This window comes from Pollicipes pollicipes, unplaced genomic scaffold, assembly GCF_011947565.3.
Source record: "Pollicipes pollicipes isolate AB1234 unplaced genomic scaffold, Ppol_2.1 Scaffold_4002;HRSCAF=4701_pilon_pilon_pilon, whole genome shotgun sequence".
In the NCBI taxonomy this organism is placed as follows: Eukaryota; Metazoa; Arthropoda; class Thecostraca; order Pollicipedomorpha; family Pollicipedidae; genus Pollicipes; species Pollicipes pollicipes.
The window spans coordinates 514,808-536,325 of record NW_023596420.1 but is presented as its reverse complement, the minus strand read 5'-3'; the positions used below and the strand labels follow the sequence as shown (position 1 = coordinate 536,325).

At 48.1% G+C, this 21,518-nt stretch overlaps 1 protein-coding gene across 1 annotated transcript in view; it reads right to left on the bottom strand.

The window, feature by feature from the left end:
* LOC119093344 (pyrokinin-1 receptor) overlaps positions 1–21,518 on the bottom strand; it is a gene marked incomplete in the record, with an annotated part of 118,351 nt that overhangs the window by 12,601 nt on the left and 84,232 nt on the right. Inside the window, 1 exon segment of the mRNA XM_037216292.1 lies at positions 11,886–12,151. Within this exon segment, the coding sequence (XP_037072187.1) occupies positions 11,886–12,151 (266 nt within the window).

The following is a 21,518-nucleotide window of genomic DNA, read 5'->3' as shown; positions in this document are numbered from 1 at the left end:
CTCACCACCACACCACGAAAGCAGAGCCTAGTGCAAACACCAGCAAAGCCTGGTAGAGAATTTTACTCCACGTACTTATTTTTTCCCGAGGAAACTTGACCACTGAATTCCATCACTACCGAAATGCATGAGTGAAAAGTTAAAGGGACGTTTTCTGAATCAAACTTACAAGATAAATATCCCCATTTGAGCACTTGTATTGGCAGATTTTAAGTCGAATCAGCTGATTACAAAATTTTGCAAGAAAAGTACCAGTCTTTATATTTATTTAGCTGCTTTTGCTTTTCTTGGTATCATACCAGTGTGATACCACTTTATTCTTTCTTCATTTTCCATTGTCTTTAGAGGTACCATCTGCTGCTTAAAATTTTGCCCAATTTCTCTACAAGATGCTCCAACTGCAAACTTGTACGTATTTCATACATAAATTGGATAAACTCGCCGGCTGCCCAAACATGCTTGATATGCACCCAAGCGTGAACAATTCACCGGGAATGAAGGAGACAATTTGAAGCACGGAACTCATTTTTACCGCCATTTTTGCCCACTTAAACCTTCGGTTAACCGTTTTCTTGGTTCATGGCGGTGCTCAATAATGACAAATCCAAGCCTTTCGAGTGTCTGACTCACGAGGCTACCTGGCAAGGCTATTTTAATGCTGCTATATAGAGCCCTGGGACAGACCTGACGCAGCTAATACAGAAATGTTTGATGGCGAAATTCTGCCCTCTGGCGATGTTTATCATGCACACCTCTTACTTGTTTCGTATTTTAATCTCGAAGGTTGGTGGGCATGATTGGTATTTATATTTGGGGGGTGAGTCGGACGACTCTGTCTGCCAGCAGACAACGCAAAAGGTACTGAATTTTTGTTTTTGGGGGAGCAAGAAGAAGCCAGTAAGTCTCCTGTGGACCAAGTAATTGCTTACCTTACCTGCTTTCAACACATGATTGGTAACCAGACTTAGCCATTTTCTGTTTTAATGCATCGAGTTTTGTCATGAGACAAATTATGTGCCACAAGGCATGCAATGGGCTTATTTTGTTCCATATTCTTGGCTATTTGCCCCAAGTTTCTTAAGTGGTCCCTCACGGCTGCTTTAGCCAGATGTTTTCTATAGCTGTCATGGTTTGCTGACCGGCAAATGAATGTACTGTATATATGCACTAAATTTTTTAACACAGGAATACTCTCAGCCGCATAGCAATTATAATATGAGTTAAATATTGGTATGTAACAAAGAGACCACCCCATTTAAAATGTGAGGACAACATCTCAAATTTTTGTCATTAAATAGGAATAAACAAGCCCTACTGGATGCATTTCCTGCAGCTGAAAAGGCAAGCAGCAATACTGGCATGGTCATATAAAAGTTATGTTATTTTTGGAGAAGAGAGATTGTTTTGTGGAGCATACCTGTTATTGCCCTTGGCATAGGTTAACCATGACAATCAAAATAAAATGGTTAAAGTGATTTAAAGTGTATTGATTTGTGTGTTGTCAACTTTGTCTGATGTAAACAAGTATACACAAACGAACTGAATAAAAATGCAAGTTGAATGCAGCCAAAAACTAGCTTTAAATATCATGTTTTTATCACAAGTGCTGCTGTCAACAGATAGGCGAGTTGAGATGATGTTCATCATATGGGTTTCTCTAAGTTAGGTTAAGTTGGTCAAGTGCATGGCAAGTGGCAATAGGAATTGTGTAAGAATCAGTAACTCACAACTGCCGCTGTGATGCAAGCAGGTTTTACAGGATGAGATGATGTAAGGCCTCTTTAGGCTAGCCATAGACTACTTTCATGGAAATAAGCATTTCAAGAAACAGTGACAAAATGTTTGTTCTCCCTGACCCCATCTTAACAGAAGCCAGAAGTATGTCTATTGTGTTTAAATTGGTGATGGGCTGATGTGTAGGAGTCCAAGGTTTTTCTGTTTGAGTGTTTTATGTTTGTTGAATTTTCTGTTGTTATTTTGTTATTGAATTCCTTTGCTTTGTTTTGTTTTAAATGTGCGTTGGAAGGGAACTGAGAAGTCCAGCATCAAATTATTGGCGGTAATAATAGAGAGAGAGAGAGAGAGAGAGAGAGAGAGAGAAGGGAGAGGAGAAGAGAGAGGAGAGAAGAGAGAGGAGAGACGAGAGGAGAGAAAGATGAGAGATAGGAGAGAGAGAGAGAGAGAGAGAGAGAGAGAGAGCGAGAGAGAGAAGAGAGAAGAGAGAGAGAGAGAGAGAGAGAGAGGAAGAGAGCGAGAGAGAAGAGAGAGAGCTGAGATGAGAGAGAGGATGAGAGAGAGAGAGAGAGAGAGAGAGATAGAGAGAGGAGAGGGAGAGAGACGAGAGAGCTAGCTCTCGAGAGATGAGAGAGAGAGCTCGAGAGAGAGCTCCGGGAGAGCTCGAGAGAGAGAGGCAGCCGCTCTCTCGCGCTCGAGAGCGAGAGAGAGATATGAGCGAGATCGCTCTCGAGCTCGCGAGGAGAGAGAGCGAGAGGCGAGAGACGCGCTGAGGAAGAATGCGAGACGAGAGATAGGAGAGCTAGAGACGGGCGAGAGAGAGAGAGAGAGAGAGAGAGAGAGAGACGCTTTATTGAGAAAAACATGGCTTTGAGTATCAGCTCATATAGCACATGTGCACAATATACATATGAAGTAGGACACTACTTAGTTGATGATATATCTGTGTTTATAAGAGTGGTTATATGGGGAATACTTGATTTGCGTAGTCGCGTACCACAGCAAAACGTTTGGAGTGTGCTTGCGCTCCTGGTATTTCTGCCAGAGATCGCCACCCACTGCTTTGGAAGCAGATGCATGGGAGACGCTCGCATTTGTTTTCCTAGCGCTCACAATACTGTCATGAAATTACTATGCTCTAACACGCGCCCGGTTGGCCCGCTAGATACCCTTCGCTCGGGTGCGGGGGGGGGGGGCAATTTGACCCCCTCTGAGATCACGGGAACTAAGAAAGCTAGAGACACCAAATCTACAGGGTGTCTTGACCTATACGTGAAATCACTTTGGGTAAGGTTTCAGCTTTCTAGGTCATGACCTTCAGGTCGAATACGCTCAAACAAGGTCAACTTCCAGGTTGATCTCCAAAGCGCCCCCAGAACCTAGGCAGCTGTCTCTAAGCAAAAGGTCACAAGCCCATTTGATGTCATTGACCTTGTTTGCCCCTTTGAAGGTCATGGTGACCAAAATGATATAAGACTGCTCTACGTTTTGCAGTTGAATAAGCGACAAAGATTACGCTAGGCAGTATGTTCCTAAAACAAAACGTTCGACCCGGGTCATCTTAGGCCAGTGGCCTGTTCTGACCTCTAAGAAGTCAATTGACGATGTGATGCCCTGACCTGACGATGACGACGAAGTGCAGTTCCTGCTGTCAGTAAATTCGAAATGGGCACCAGAAACCATCCCATAAAGCAAGCTCTAGAGTAATAAATCAGGTTGGTTTTGACCTTGGTCTGACAATCATACCTGACCTTAGGTCAACGTAATTTGCTCAGTCAATATTTGTGGTGCCTACGAAAGCTTCTCAGAGATGTATGTCTTCGTCAGACACTCCGTTGTTGCATCAGATTGAACGATTCCCTAGAAATTGCCTTCGCAGAAACCATGGGCTGCCTTTGACCTGTTATTGGCCAGCGACCTTACAAGGTTCATCTAAGATTTTTACGTCAAACGATCCGCTATGCAATTTTCTATAGCTAGGCAAAATTTGGCGCGGCTACGCCGCGCCGTTCAGAAACCATTCGGGAAAACCCTGGGGGGGGGGCAATTTGCCCCCTCCCCAACCCGAGCGCGTGTTAATGTATTCTATGTCACTTTAATGGCCTAAGATGTTAAAAAAACGAAATGGATTTGTCAGGTTCCTGATATTACGTCCATGCCAATTTGAAATGGATGTCTTTGTTTGCTGAAGCATCAGCCACGAGCTCATAAGTTCCATCTTTTGTGAATTGATTTTTTCACTCCTTACGGTCTTTTTGCGATGAAATTTTTCACTCCCACCCTAGTTCAAAAGCGATTCTAGCTCCCTGCTTCCCATTGCCATCTCGAACTTCAAGACGCTGCACGAGAAACACAAATATGACGCTGTAAAGGCCCTGTCATATCATGAGAAATACACAGCAAATCTATTACCTTTGGTCAAAGGTAGCCATCCAAAGGCATCCAGAGCTCACGAAAGGAAAAAGGACGGTCGCCCTGATACATACAGTTAAAGTGTATGTTAACACGTCAAGACAGATATTGAGGGCACTGAACTAAGCGTTGAAACTGTGAGGAATCCATTCCGATCATTTTTATCTCTCACAGGGGTGAGATCCGATCAGCATCAGCCAAATTTGGTCTACCAGCAGTCCAAAAACGATACTTTTTCTGACTAAGGTTGTTTTATTAGATGCACTTAGGGGCAAAAACATCACAAACACAAAAACCCAGCCACAAAAATACTACTTTAGGCTGACCTAGAGATCAGCTGAGGTCATCTTAAGTCACATTTATAAGCCATCCAAATTAAGAAATAAGTGCTATCCAGGTTTTGGTGATCAGTAAAATGTTGTTCTATGGTCAGAAGCAGTGAGATGTACATCTGCGTGTATTCAAGATCGCGTAGCTCTTGCTTGTATTCGCATAGTCCCTTCGACCCTTGATAATGTATCTGCAGCAAACTGAGAACGGGCACGTTGGTACATAAAATTACACGTCGTCAGTTTCACAAACGTGATTTAGAGGTGGTGATATGCGTCGCACTTATTCACGTAGCCTCTCCACTACTGACAACAGAGGTTACTACCTTTAATGGCCTCACAAGGCGATGTATGCGCTCACGTGACCTATTTTGATCTCATTGCGCATTATAATGATGCTACACAATGTTTTCAGCGGAATATTCAAATTCTGAGTCCAAAAACAAATACTTAAATCGTCTTTTGAGCTCAAAATGTTCCTTGCAAATGGCGCCCATTGAAGAAGGTAATGACCTAAACCGATGTCATATGCAATGTGGACACATGATGGTTGCACATGATAGTTAACACTCTTTCACTTAAACACAAACACCAAATCTACACAAAATGCGCACAAATCTGCCTTATTTACAAAAATAGTAAAAATTGGCCTCACCTTGGGTCAGTGACTTCGACTATTTTGAAAAAGTGAAAGATACAAATTGCGGGCGCTTTCGTGTTCTATTACTTTCACAAGTTTGAGGAATGGTAAATGACGCAGAGAAAAGGTATACGTGGTCAAAAGTTTTTACAAGTTGACCTCTTTTGGCATGAAAACCGGATCTGACCTCGGTCGTTGACCTTGGCCGATCAGAGCTTCAAATTTGCACAAAGGATGCCAAATTGATAGCGGAACAGGCATCGAAATTTGGTGTTAATGCCAGCGGTCGTTTCCGAGCTGTGCTTGAAAATCCAGGAAGAAGTCAACTTCCCTTTTTCTGCCCGGGTACGTGTTAAACGGCGTATTTCTAGCGCGACTCCGAATGCAATGGTGTATATTTTCACGTGTTTTGAGCACACATTTATGACATATGATTTCATCAATGTTCGCTAGCCGCGCGCGTTCCGAGCCATCACCGGCTGTCGCCCGCCCCCCTGCCCGTAGATTGCTGTGCAGTGTTGCCCAAAAGCCACTGCTGCTGCGAAACCAGAAAGCCCAGGAACACATTTTTTGTGTTTCAAAGCACACACAATGAATGCACTATAGGCTTTTGAAATTTTTGGTGCGATTGCACAACATGCTGGAGAGGTGCATTTAACAAATATTAGGGGCTGCATCAACCCACTCCCTTGTCATGGCGATGGTTAAAGCAGCATTTTGCACTCAAACCCATACCAATCAAACAAGGAAATTTCCGCTTAATCGGCAAAAGCGAACAAATGCGTCAAGTTATCTTAATAAATGCTCAGTATGGCCACCGTCCTTAGTTGCACTGATCTGGTGAATGTCTCGCAGATGACTTTAGCATTGCTTGCATCATTCGAAACGGTTTTATCTCAGAGTTTCATAACGTTGCAATGCGTCCCGTGGCGTCAACAAAGCTATTAAGCTGCCCATGAAGCAGCAAAGACCATAGGGCACGGTGACAGCGTATTACGCCAATCACTGGGATAATTGTCCACGCACCACTCCCGTGTGTAACTTTTGCCTCAAGCTGTATCCTCGCAACCACTTACATGATTGCGGCGATCCAAACCGCAATCGGTGGCTCTAGCACTTTAAGTGCGGAACTGTTTCACCTAGGGATGGTACCACATCTCAAGGAAGCACACATCAAGGCTCATATGTCTGCCGGCTCCATCATCATTCCGCTAGGGTGATGATAAACTTACTTGTTGAAGCACACGCCTCTTGCCTTATCGTGTATCGGAATTTAGTTTGGAACGGATCAGCCATGGCCATTTAGATCTGATGCGGAAGATCAAGAATTCAGTGCACGAATAACCATGGACGTGGACGAATGAACGTGGGACGCCAGGAGCGGATTGGTCCGACCTCCGGAACATCTCCGAGCTGCAGCTAAGAGGAGCAGGACCCAGTTATCTCCAAACTAAAGCCAGGTGGAGCAGGACCCATTCATTTCAGAGCTGGAACCAGGTGGAGCAGGACCCAGTCATCTCCAAGCCGCAGCCAGGTGGATCAGGACACAGCCATTTCCGAGCTGGAGCCAGGTGGAGCAAGACCCAGTCATCTCCAAGCTGCAGCCAGGTGGATCAGGACGCAGCCATTTCCGAGCTGGAGCCAGGTGGAGCAGGACCCAGTCATCTCCGAGGTGGAGCCAGGTGGAACAGCAGCCGAGGCAGATATTTTCTGGGGTGTATGAGGCGCTCCACGGTCAGTACAGCTCGCTGCCGGCTCGTTGCGTGTTCGTCATCACGCTCTGCAACGTCCCGCCGGGCCACTCGCCGCTCCGAGACAGAAGTGCTCAAGCTGCCAAAGTGCAAACTCCGGCACTCGGGCACAGGTTTTGATACCGAGCTGCTGCGTCGTGGAATCGGCTTCTCCCGGCTGCCACCGAGCGTCCAGCACTTTCTGTATTGAAGACGCCGCTGAAAGTGCTGGAAGTCTGAAACCACTCTTGCCGCAAGTTGGGGAGTTGAGAGGCTTTAAGGCGTTTACATGTCGTAAATGCGCACAATAAGTCGCTGGAGCACGCAACCATTGATCGGGGTTTTCTGAGTGTTGTGTGCTTCAGGTCAAGGGAGGTCACGCCAGGTCAAGAGTAGAAATTGTCCTTTTAATTCATAGCGTGATATAACATATCATGACAGGTCGCACGCCGCAAGGAGTTCGGTGGAGCAGCCTGAAGCTTTATATATATATATATATATATATATATATATATATATATATATATATATATATGCGTGTGCGTGTGCGTGTGCGCGTGCGCGTGTGCGTGCGCGTGCGCGTGCGTGCGTGCGTGCGTGCGTGCGTGCGTGCGTGCGTGTGTGTGTGTGTGTGTGTGTGTGTGTGTGTGTGTGTAGAAGATGACATAACCAACTGTAATTGCTCAGTAGGCACCTACTCAACTGAGGCTTCATATATATATATATATATATATATATATATATATATATATAAGTTACCATAACCATCTGTGGTAATTGCTCAAATGAAATAATGCCCGCCGAAACCCCGCCAGTGATTCAGCATGTGCCATTCACAGCGAAGTGGCGCTGTATGAACTCCTGGAGTTTCGTCTTCCCGACAGTGACCTGGCATTGCACTTTATCACCTGGGTAACAAGGCACTGTAGATGACAAAAGCGACATCACCGATCAAGCTTGCGACGCCATTAAAGCACGGCCTGCGATGACCGTGGGTATAACTTGGTTGTTGCGTGGATCACCTTAAGTTTCCAAGTGAAGAGACGAGACGCTTCAGGATCATTTTGCCGTGCTTGGCTGTTATCACGGTTGTTACGGTTATGTGATGGCATAGCACAAATGTGTCGTGTCATCTTATCCCTCTCCTACATTGCCTACCGTCAGTAACGCGCTTGTTTATGTTGTTTTGGACTGCATGTGCAATGAGCATTGCCCAACACATTTTTTTGGAAGTCTTTTAGGGTTTGCACTGACGGACCAATCAACCCGTCAGGTATAAATTGTGTTGAAAAAGCGCCTCCCAAAACCTACCATGGACGCCTTACATGGCAGGCAATGCTGCTGGCATCGCAATGCCGGAACAAAACAATGTAGAAGCTCCAAGGCCGTGGGCCGAAATAAGATACGCCCGTAGCGAATGCCAAGTATGCTGGCGAATGAAACTGGTGCAGAAAGCACAAGCGTCAACAAATTCTAACAATGGTCACGACGCCACCGCATGGATGCCGCGGCATCCGCGGCGGCTCGCACGCGCGCACGCAAACCTTGACCGATCGGTCACGCGCTGAGGCCGCTCGTCACGGTGGGTGGCCGCCCAGCGACCCCTGGCATTACGAGCAATATGAGACGTGCCCAGGGCGACAGCAAGTCCGCCACGTCAACATGGCACAATCGATAGGCGCCGACTGCGTCGCGTGAGCCGGCGATGGCGTCAGCGTGCACCCGGACCCCCCCCCCCCTCCCCGAAGTCTGGGCGCCGGAAGCGAGTGGGGTGGGCGGGGTGGCGAGCGCTTCCACACCCACTGATTTGCTCGATATATGATGTTATGATGCCTCGATGTGGTGATGAACTGTCGTACGGCTGGGTGGCGTCTAGTGGCAGTGCATCTGGGTCATCTGGGGACTAGCTGTAGCGGTGAGTCGTAACGTGGATATTTGGTGACCTTTCAGCTTGGGCCTCTCACGAAAATATTACAGTTCGGGCATACCACACATGTGACTTGCCTCATTCGACAGGTTCCAGAAAATGCGAGGCAGAATAAACGTGCGAACCCGGGTATGACTTTGCCCGTATCTATTATACTAGTCAAAGAAATCACTGTTTTTCACCGAATAAATGCTAAAACTAAAATAGCCTGCCGCGTACCAAAATAGCATGAGGTATTTTAGCTTTCCTTTAGCCCCTTAAAAAGCACGTTGTGGGTGTAGGTGTGTTCGGGGGGGGGGGGGGGGTACAACGCTGACCCCAATCAGCTGAACGTACTTCTTAAATAAGGGGTGAACCTGCGCAGCGTGCATACATGACACTCACAGGAGCCACCTGTCCGATCCTGATAGGTCCGCCGCATTTTACAGGCACCGAAATACAGGAATATAATATACCGAATACCGAAATACAGGAAAAAATTAGAATAAACAGAGGTGAAACCCTCCGTTTGTCGTCAGGTATATCAACGTGATTGGTGGACGTCGCTCAAAGCATTTAAGTTTCGTCATTGTGTAAAAGTCGTCATTTTATGTTTATGTCTTGGTCCCATGGTACCAAATCATTAAGTACCGCATATCTGACAGATGCCTTTTAAAGAGCAAAAACTGACTCCAGAAATGCCAGGATCAAAGGAATGGTACTACGGCTTTGCACAGTTAACGTCGCTTAACTGTAGAAAACAGACAAAAAGGCGCTGTTTACTGCCTTGATCTGCGCTATTTCTAGGATGACTGTGACACTTCGAAGTCGAGTTGCCATCCTTACACGTCCTATACGAGTGCTACAGTATCGACTACAACTAATTTTGTCTGGAGGACTCTGAGGACCGCGTGATGCCGTCTTTAGAGATCTCCTATGGCAGAGAGCCCATTTCCGCAGCCATTTGTAATGGATGGAGTCAAAGTAATATTAAGATTGAAAGTCAAGGGTCAAACTTGATCATGAGTCACCAGAATCTCCTTTATTGATCGATTTATGTCGTTTGTTGTCTTCACGTACAACTCGCATCAGCCGCACGTGTTGTAAAGCATAATAATACGAACATGCGTTATAGGCACGACGCATGTATAATGTTTTTTCAGGCGTTCCTGCTTGTCCTGCTGGCTTTGCCGCCACTGAACTTTGCGCTCATAGTTACGCCTACGACAGATCGCCTACCCGCCATGCCCATGTGAAATATGTCGGTGCCTCATGAGTGTGCATTATGCTCGTGCGAGTACATGCTGAGTGATATACGAGATTGGGCCGGTGCTGAGGGTCGCTGGGTTAGGCTAGGCATGCCGTCTGATACGAGTGGAGGTCGGCTGTGGCATGAGTGTGCTGGATACCGAGAGCATTGAGAGTCCATAACCTGTCTTCTGTGTCACCACCAGTGACGTCAGGGCAGAGTCTGAGGCCAGTTGGTCTTGCTGAGCATTTATATCGGTCCAATCGGACAGTTTTCAGTGTAGTCTATGGACTTCCGACAGTCATGTTGCGTTTCGCTGCTGACTGAGCTTGACGGCGCTGGACTGAAACCGTGACTCTTCAGCGGACAAAGCGTTTGTCGGGAGGTGTCAACATCGGAGGATCCCTGTGTAGCATTGCAGTTGCACAGCCTGATAGGTTAGTCACAAGGGATACCTCCCTATCGCCGTTCTACTGCAGAGGTTGTGCTCGGAAGGCGCCAAGACATGCCAGGAGCTGAGGAACAACCTGGAGACAGCCAAAGCGCACCTGACCGGAAGCATGTGAGTGAAATGCTCTTTAAGCTTTCACTGTTGGCGTTCCTGCGCCTGCGTGAGGGCTGAACGACAACTTTTTCCTTTAGCAGCACTGTCTGAAGGCAATGCCGTATTTTTTGGTGGCAGGTCGACACAATTATGCTCGCTAACTGGGTGGCATGAGAGCCAGATGAAGCACCTTTCCCAGCGTGCCAGGGAGAAGCTACAGCCGGGCGCGCAAGCCTGGTGACACTCGGACAGTGAGATCACAGTGCCAGCAAATCAGGTGTTGGCTGACATCGGTTAGCTGCTGAACCGCGTCGTCTGGCCAGTTCCTGGGACCGCAGAAGGCCTGGCGGAAAGTTTGTAAACCCGACTGGCCTACTACACTCCTAGCCCCCCCCCCCTCGCCCCTCCCTCCCCGGAGGAAGAGAAGCTAGAAACATTGCTAGCTTTGGTTGGCGCCAAGAAGCTTATATCATTCTACCAGCTGTCTCAACAGCAGCACTTACTCCTGAAGCGATCCAATGGTGTAGTGACCTGCAGCTGCGCCACTGAAAGCCAGGCATGCAGCATTGCACGCTACGGCTGCAACAAGCACAGCGCGGGCGTTTGGCGTACAGATTATTGCAAGTGTGGGCGGAAATCGCATGCTATAGCCGTGGCGCCAGCAAGCAAGTGGGTATTAAAGAAAACGAGAGAAGCTTGATGTGCATAGTGATGACCATTAAAAATAGAAGAGGAATGTGACGAGTACTGGCTGGCATTACTGCGCTCAGGGTTCCTTTCGATGTCGTGACGTTATAGTCAAAGGTCCTCTCTTGAGTTTGATATCTGACCCATGCTTTGGCCTTGAACTAGACCGCGTAGCCCCAAAGTAGGTCCGGAAATGACTTGTCACCCATGATAATCCCCATGAAGAGATATTTCACCGTCATCTATGTCATCCAAATCAAAACAGGAAAACTGGCCAGCATTCTTGATGATGGCGGTCGCCATCTTTAATTCTGAGAAATGCTCAAGGTTGCACAGAAAGCAACCAAACCAGCTTGTATTTCCTTCTTATATAGAGCATAATGTGTGAAAAAATTACAGCAGCTAACATTGCAGGGTCACCAGTTTGACAAACTGACTTTGGCTTAAGATCAACTCTTTGCAAAACGTCCTTGAGGGTGCCCATTTTTCAGTGAATCTCGCCTCTCCTTCCGCCACGGTTCACGTAGTATTAGGTTCCGGTTCACTGCTTCGCAGCCACATGAGACTCGGAAACCCAAGCCATCACTCGGACTGGATTAAGAGTCCACCAGGCCACTCAGCACGTGAAGCCGGTCGCGGACGTGGCGAACTCACCCCGTGGTAGATGGTGGACGGCACGGCCGTGATGATGCTGATGAGCCAGATCATGCTGATGACGCGCGATGCACGCACCAGCTTGGAGCGCGACGTCGTGCGCATCGGGTAGCAGATGGCGAGAAAGCGTTCGGCCGTGAACGCTACGATGGTGAGGATGGAGGCGTTGGCCGTCGTCTCGGCGATCAGGCCTTTCAGGTGGCAGACGATGTCGCCCAGAGTCCATGGGTACTGTTGCCAGAGCACGTACAACTCGGCCGGAATTCCTGCGGAGGGGGGCGCCCTTCAGCAGCAGCAGTGACGGGCGCTCGCGCTCGAGCCGGGCGGTGACGCAGCGCCGGACAGCAACCTTGGCGTAGCCGCTTGGGCCTGGCGCTGCATTCACTGTAACACTCGACCGAAGCGATGCTCTCTACGTCATAGCTTTGTCTAACGCCCTCTGTGTACCAAGAACGTGCTAATTTTCCCCCAATGAGAGCCCTCTGGCCCGACCATATGGTGGCATGTGCGCTTACTATCAGAAACTCAAGGACAATTCGCTCACTTTGCGGTCTTTTTTGCCCTTTCAAATATAACGTGAACTCTGTTGAATTCTGCAGCTATGTAGTCAACACCACAAACCGATTGTTTCAGTAGATACACGATGTTACGTTTCAAATAATTTGTACCTTGTATCAATAATTATAGTATTGTTTGTTTTTGTTTTCCATTAATACAGCATACTACGGCGCACTCTTAGAACCTGGATATGTGCTGTTTTCCATGAATACAGCATATTGCGGCTCACCCTTAGAATCTGGATATGTGCTGTTTTTCATTAATACAGCATATTGCGGCTCACCCTTAGAATCTGGATATGTGCTGTGAGACGGGTCGAAGCGGCTTTGTGAAACGTAAAAGCTTGGCTCCTGGCTCCAAGCACATTATTTCAATCTTTGTCAGTGATGCACGACTTAATCACCTGTTTTCTCGTGTTTTGCGCTACTTTGTAAGACTTTAAAGTGCGTGCTGAAAATCCTCGTGTCACGTCATTGTCATACGACTTTTGGAATATATATGAGTCATGCTATGCCTGGGACTGGTGGTTTCAGTTGGTCAATAGAGAGACAATGACACAAACACTACAACTTTGTGATAGTTATAAATCCCGAAGCAATATAGTGCGAGCAATTTTAAGTATATGTTCTAGTCACGCCATCGCGTTTATGCACAAATACCTACAAGGCATATATTTCTATCCCATGGCAGCATTACATTGGCTGCCGGGCTGAGATAGCTAGCAATGTCATGCACCATGCCGCCGGCTATATGTACGGAAACGTTTGCGGTTGGTGCTTGGTAAGAAATGCGCCAACCGAGGTTGGGAATATATATATATATATATATATATATATATATATATATATATATATTTATGCATAAAAAACACTCCCAGCCCCATCGATCTCCGTAGATCGTCCGCCATGTTTTTTTTTATTCTGTGAATTAAATCATCTGCGAGGTTGATACCACGGCGGAAAACCACCATTCCTTTGGGAAAACCTTTAAGTATTTCTGAATTTTCCAGAACGTGACGCTTTCCCTGTAAAACCTTTCTGATGTCTGGCTAGTACGTAAAGTAGGTCAAAGCCAGCGAGGCTGTCGTTTCGCTGGCTGCAGCTTAGTGGAGAGCTTTACGCCTAAGGCGTTCAACAGCATCCAGGTTTGTCTCTTCAGGTCAACCACTGACCATGCAGGATTGTCTCTTCAGGTTAACCAGCGCACCTCCGCATCAGCTGGCATTACAGCCGCCAACTTCCGATCGTTTTGCCGCCTCCGCCATCGCCAAGCCACGGCCGTCTTGGCGTTCTTCCACGCGTGATACGCCGTAACTAAAATACCACGCACGATCCGGCAGAGCGAAATGCAACGGTGGGCTACACGTGTATTAATTGACGTTGGCTTCAATATGAATTTAAACATACAGCACTCATAAACGGCGATGATATCGGCACATACCAAGGGCCTGCTGACGTCACTCCGGGGCCTGCTGACGTCACAAAGGGCGTTCTCAAAACTTATCCTGAAGTGGGTCTGGTCTAAACATTTCGCAGTCACCACTGACGGAAACCAGTTCCACCCAAACTCAGCAACATCAAATGCATCACAACGTGTGTAGGATCACCGAATAAACGGAGCAGTCTCTACCACATGAAGGTAAGGCTTGTCAGCCATTAGGGCATGAGTATTAGGGTGTGTCATCGAGGGGTGAATCTCTTGGAATCAGCTGAAACAAAGTTTTTCCTTGGCATACGGATTGATGATAAACTTTGAGATCTATCGCACCGCACCAATGTTGATATTCGTGAGGTGGAAGCAGTTTTTCTTTGATAGGCCAAGAAAGCCGTATTCGATACTAGCGCCACCTACTTTACGTACCGGGATCATCCTCCAACAAAACTCAAAGCTACCACTTTCCACACTGCTGGTACTTAGCGGATTTAGGATGAAATAGATATAATGATAAGCATCAGCAAAAGGTAGCCAAACAGCTTTTAAGCTGACTTTTTAGTAAAGAACATTAATTTTTGGTAAACCCAAAGATGTGCAGTCATAAAAATCTTCAGCAGACCGGGCTAGGTCCAAGTTCGTTACTGCAAACGCATCTTTGTGATGTTGATTTGTAATTTATGTGCTTTTTGCGTGGGAGATATGGGTTTACTACTTTGGTTTTGCCGGTATTAAAACATTTATTTCGAACAATTACTTGCATAAGCATGCCGAAGGCTACACGGTCGCGCACCAAACATTTTGTGACAGGCCACCCGGCTCAACCGCCCCACCATCAACTGCCAACTGCAGGAAAGCATTGAGCTGCATCAGGTGGCTGAGCGAATCGAAGAGGAATCTCACTAACACAATCTTCAAGACCGCGACGGTAGAAATTAGGGTACTGTGGACCAACAAAGCGATCAATGTTCATTGTCTAAAATACGTGACAAAACTGATCGAGAAGGATTGATATCATCCCAACAGAGCTATCAGCAAGATATCAAAGAAAGAGAGCGACACAGCAACGCCGCCGGCGCGAAACTCAACAAGCTTCTTGATGCCGCGAAATGCAAGTGCAAGCCTCAGTGCAGCTTTCCATGCCCAGCTGCCCGCACAGTGTATCAGGAGGTTGCCATGAAGGACCAGTGCAAACACCGGAAGCTTACCCTGGGTCATATGACCGGGATGCGGTTGTGGCTGGGGAGGCTCGCGAGATGCGGAGGATGGTCAGGCAACTCCAGGGGCGTGGCTCGGCCGCCAGTGAGGCGGTGTCTGCTGCTGAACCTGGATCGCCCTCCCCGCCGCCTGCTGAACCGACGCCGCCTGCTGTGCCAGCTCTGGCTGCTAGTACTGACCCCGAGCCTGCTCCAGGGCAAAGTGGTCTATGCGCTGGCGAGTCAGCCGAGAACACGGATTCTTAAACGGTTCCATGCATGGTAGAAGGTGGCGACGACGCTGAGTGTTCGTTCCGGTTGAGACCACTGTCACTGTACGTAGTAACATCAACGATCAGACTAACACCGCTCTGGCGGTTGGCAGCTACGGTGGCTCAAACCGGGCCGCTGCTGCTATCATCAACGCCTTACAACAAGACAGCAGAGACGGACTAGTTACTTGAAATCAAATATCGTAGATCCTAAGATCTGCTGCGCAAAAAACAGAACGAAAAATGAGACGGCTCGTTAAAATTTCGAAGCAATCCACGAGTCAGGTTTGACCATCTTCTACTCCGGTGGACGCGAAGGCAGGAGCTACATGAGCCACACGGAGCCAGACGAATGCCGTCGAAAACACGTGGTTGTCATCACTGAGCCAGGCAGCTGCTACGTGACTCATTTTACGTCCGAGTTCGGCCGCGCCCTGCACATGTTCAACGATCCCGCAGCGCAATGAGACCGCAGTGCGACGGTCACATCAATGTGCTCGGCTTCGATGGCACAGCCGTCAACACCGACACGTTAGGCGACGTGTTCCGGCTGTTTGAGCTGGTCAGCGAGTCACCCGTATACTGGTTCATCTGCCAGCTGCACGTCAACGAGCTGAGCATCTACCATCTGCTGCCGAGCTTGGACGGTACGACCACGGGATCAAAATTTTGTCTGGACCTATCGGCAAAACCTGTGCGGGAGAGGCCTCGGAGAGGGACATTCTGGCATTCAAGCTTAGGTCGGGGCACGTACCAAACCTGCCGGTCGACCTGATTCAACAGCTGAGCACCAACCAGCAGCTGTTGTACCTTATGGCCTCCGGCGTTCAAAACGACTCTGTCCGAAACGTGGCAGCCCAGCGGCGAATCGGACCATCGAACCATGTCAGGTAAATATGAAAACGTATTGTCTTCGAATTTATCGCAATGAGTGTTTAAAGTTGTGCATTGATAAAGTGTGCTTAATAAGTGTGTTTAAGATAAGATAAAGTGTGTTTAAAGTGTGCATTGATATTTCATGTGCTCACTCTTGAGCACTTACTTATTGTCATACCTTGTGCCGTAGCATGTCGCATGATTTGATGGTTAGTTCACGCTTAGTAGCATATTTGTTGATATTCATTCCATCACATTTAAGGATTCTAGACATGGGCATAATTACATACACTATAGAGGCGCAATAATTGTTGTATGATCTAATGATAAGTTCGCAGCGAATTGTTCTAATACACTCGCTTCTGTTTCGAGATGGTTGACACTGGCTGCTCGTCTGCTCCCAGTTCACATCTCTACTGAGACCTCCAGCAGCGCTCTCAAGGACCTCGTCCAGTTCGTGGTCGGCCACTATGTATCGGTATGGTTCGCCATCCGGCAGCGACCTTGCGACCACAGCGGCTGCGACCTTGGCTTACGCAACTTGTTCCGGAGAATCGCTTTGCTCCGCCACCTGCGACAGCACACATCGGCCAAGGTGCAGCCAGTCCTCCAGCGTAACGGGTACTGGTTCCGTTCGAAACAGCTGCTGCTGGATATGGTGCGGGATGAGAACCGCATGGTCCGCGAACAGACGGTTCCGATCGTCGCGCCGCACGTGAGTAGCAAACCGAGCGTTTACTTCAGCCCAGGGTCTTCGCCATCTCAGCGGTTAACTTCGGGGCCGTGAGGTACACCGAACTGATTCTCTGGCACGGACCAGTCACACAGCCTCCACTGCGAGACCTCACCAACTGCGAGCTGCGAAACAAAGTGCGGGCACCGCTGGCCATCCTGCCCTATTTGGTTCACACTAGGAGTACGATGCAGCGCCACACTGCCAAGGACGTCTTCGGCTGGAGCTGGAGCTTCGGCAAGACGTGGAACCCAGCTGCGAAGGTATTCTTGCTACCGTGCGATCTTTGCAAACACGCGATTTGGGTTTCCAGTCTGTGAGCAATTGCTGTTTGGGCCGGTGCATCGAATACACAGGCTCGGCAACGAGCAAGACGTGCATGGGGTCACCCTACCTTCTCCCTACCTCTTTGCATCCGTGGTACAGGCTGCAGAACTTGCTGTATGTATTAAGTTGCACACCAGACAATATATTCTGAGTCATATGCTATACATAGTTTTGTTTGCATCACGTGCGCTGTCTTGGAGAAGTGAAAGTCTAAGGCAATGCTAACCAGCATACTCGTACAACGCGTTCACACTCAACAGCATATAAAGTTTCCACCAAATGGCAATCAATCGGGCAATGTCTGATCCGCATATAAGACCTTAGACCGGGACACTCCTGTACGACAGCATAACGAGCGCTCAAAAGCATCGTTTCTTTACGCAAAGGCGTTTTGTGTCACTTGCCGCCCACGGCTTGGTGTTACCTGCGGAGGCGGACGCCACCCATCATGAGGTAACTGCAACGCCGGGCGTCGATTTACGGCGATATTTCGATCGACTCGCGCCTCACGAATTTACGTTTTGGGGTCAACCTTTGGCTATGCCGTGTACTTTTGAACTCCTGCACCAAAGGATTTCTTTGTCTCACATGGTTTTGTTACTGATGACACACCCTAATGAGTATCCCTGTGGACAAACTTTCAAACAGTAAAATGTTTCGCATCAGACCATAAATTGTGTTGTGTTCGTGAAGCTCCGTAAATAGCATATTAGAAACAAGACGGGCTGGATTTTAGGAACTGGAAGAGCAGGATATTAGGAACTGGACGAACGGGGTATGATGAACTGAATGAGCAGGATATTAGGAACTGGATTATGGTTAGTAAGACAATAGCGTATGTGCTCTACTCTGTTAAACGGCCTGTACGCGGAGCTCAGTGGGCTTTCTTATAAGTCGCGTCGCTGGTATACCGGAACAGGAGCTGCCAGAGACGAATCGGCCAGCTGGCTGCTGTTATGTCTACGGCGTAGGTGAGGAAAGTAATCCACATCGAGTGGACCATGTTTTGGACAGATAGTCCGCACATCACATACATGCCGATCGTGATGTGTGACATCACCATCAGAATATCACACAGGCTGCTGGCAGGCAGGCAACGAATGACATGGCAGAGACATGTGGGATATGAGATGCCCTAATGGCAGGTCGCGTTAAAAATAAAAGAAAAGCACCTGTGTGTCGTTTGTGTGCTACCAGCTGTCATTGTCATCAGGCTGAGAGTGCAGCACAAGGTTGAACTAAGCGAAGCGCTCGTCTCTCCAGATGGGTCAAGGAGGGGTGATGAAGGAATGCGACATTGGCCTGCTATCGCTTAGTGCCACACACGCCCTGTAGCCTTGAAAGGCTTTCGGACGCCAGGGTAATTTGCGTGGAAGAGGGCTGCAGTACTGTTGCTTTGCAACGCAAATCCAACACGTAGTCAAGCTCGACTCAGCAGGATCAAAAGCGCCACACGCAAAATATCACCGAAGTCTTCGTAAAAAGCCTTGCGCGCCTGTTTCGTGGCGCCCTACGAAACGAACAGGCCGTCATGTCACAGCCACTGTTACATGAAAGCTATTCCGGGCTTGTAATCAACGAATCACTTTTAAGAGAAACTTGCGTCCTCGTGTTGACCGGGCCTGACGACACGGAGAACCAGCGACGTTCGATCCAAGCTACTAATCTTGGCTGTCGCCCGTGACGTACAGCGCTGTCCCGTCTTCATCAATCTCATGTTCCCCTAAACGGACTCGTGAGCAAAACAACCGAGTCTGTTGGAGCGCTGAAGGCGAGGGATAGAGGGAAGAGCTCCGTCACTTTCACAATCGATACACCACTATTCTATTAGTTACGTGCGCGGCCAGGATTTTTCGAAACCTGCCAAACTGCGTTTCCTGTGAACGATCTTCTATCGCAAACAAACGTGGTTAAAGTCATTCTTCCCTTTGGAATCGCTTGAAATTGGCTGTTGACATATCTTGTGTCAGAATTATATCTGCAGTTGCTATGCATGTATATTGATGGAAATGCTGCAGACATAACCAACTGGAAAATTCAGCCGGACTAAAATGCCAGAGCGCAGCTAGTCTCAAAACGCAAAAAAACTTACTTCTGCCAAAATAATGCTTTAGTGTTGACCAGCTTCCATTACATCATGCACAGCCGGCGACGGTGATAATACGTACATTTTGCATCACATCAGTCTTCAACTCCATGTGGATGCAAAATAATGTCTGTAGTGGAGACGCGCAAGGAAACAAATGCCCCTAAAATACTCTTTTGGGATAGCAGAAAAGGCAACAGGGCAAAAAGCCAGGCTGGATAGGCGAAGAAAAAACGCAACAACGAAATGCATAGAAGTCAACCGAAACAAAATCTTCATTGTACATTCCTGTTTTGCAAATACCTAGCATGTAACATACTAAGAGATGCTGGTCACGTAAACATATTGGCCAACCATTGGAACATATCATAGAAACACCTAACGTTTCCCAGCTGTGCCAAGGGTCACTGGTGATCACATGGTTCCGTGATATTTTTTTTCGTTCCAAGTATAAAAAGTCAAGGAAGACCAAAATCAACAACATTTGAGTCGATGTGCCAAGTCATAAACAAAAAAGGCGAAGGGTTCGGCGTCACCATCCAAGGAAGCTAAAATAGGTCAGACGGATGAGAGTTTTCATTTTTTCACAGGATTTCATAGTTTTATTCACAGGACAGAACACGACAGGAAAGGGCAGTATAGTAGGCGACATGAGGTGGCATTCGGGGGTTGGCATGTTCCGCAAGAGCGGAGACAGCGAGATCGGGGTGGGGTTGAACGTAACCGAAACAAACCAAGCCGAATCGGCGATCGGATCGGATTAGATCAGATCACTTCGGATCGGATCAGATCGGGTCGGGTCGGGTCGGGTCGGGTCGGATAGAATCAGATCAGATCAGATCGGTGGGCTGCACTAAGCTGGGCTATAATCGGGCCGCATCGGACCACGTCGGATCGGTCTGCAATTAATCAGACCGGACCAGGACGGACCGGGTCAAAGCAGAAAAGACCAGAGCGCGCTACACCTCATCGCATCGCGTTGCTGCTTCGAGGAGGGAAGCTGAGGCCGGCCTGGACTGGACCGATATTTAGCCCCGACCATATCGCGCGAGGTGCCTTAAGAAAAGTTAGACTGAAGCCTTTTCGTCTTAAAAAAGTACAAACGGATGGCCCGCCATCACACGGCGCCATGAGCTACCCTCATTATTTATCAGAAACCGAACAGAATGGTAGTAACCAGCTCGCACCAGTCGACTGATGACGCGTTGAAACTCAACTCAAGATGACAAGTTAAACCCATCGGGCCGGATCGTACATGCAAGTCACGTTCGTATCCGTGCCTAGGTTTGACGACCACCAGCGGAGTCTGCACTTCGACATGCCCTCAGCGTGCAGTAGTGGCTGTCGCCGTGGGGATTTTATCTTGGCCGGCCGCGCTCGGGTCTAGGTCGCCCGCGGCCTGCAGTCCGCGTTTACACGGGCGGTGCTGCCGGCCTCTCTTGCGAGTCCCTCCGGGGCCAGTGCTCTGCTTTGCTCGCCTCATATTGACAATATTAAAACACACTGCACGGATTTATGAAGAGCGTTTAATCTTCAAGGAATCCTATTTTTGACCGTAGTGCCCAGGCAGGTTATATGAAATCCGAAAAGTGTCAGAGATAAAGTTGGTGGCACTTGCAGCTTGCAGCTACTCCCTTGGACTTCAAACTCATCTGGACACCGTACTGGGCTGGAATATTGTTGCATAAGCGTGGATAGCTCAATTCCGCAGTCATGTGCACCAGGTCATCGGAAAACGATGCATTCATTGCCTAGCCAGCAGCACCTCTGAGTGCTCTTTCTTGTGGCACGATGGGATGACACAACCGCCTTGTGTCAAATCGGCCCTGTTCGGCCAGTTGTCACCTGAAAGCTATATTTACGGTGGGGCCAAACAATCTGTTCTCTTTCTGCTCTCCAGCTCTCACCCAGAACTAAAGAACCTAGGTGAGGCATATTACCCTATTATCATGTCACCCGTCATATTACATAACAAGACGCACCACCTAGGATCAAACGCCACAAATCTCCGAACTCGGTCGTGTTTGTGTTTAGGGGAGCCATCAGACCTTCCAGGGGCGCAACGTCCAGAGTCGTAAAGTCCAGTGTCCAGCATCCATGGGAACCAGGCTAATTTGGATTCCTGCCGCTAGATAACACTACATGAGCATCTTT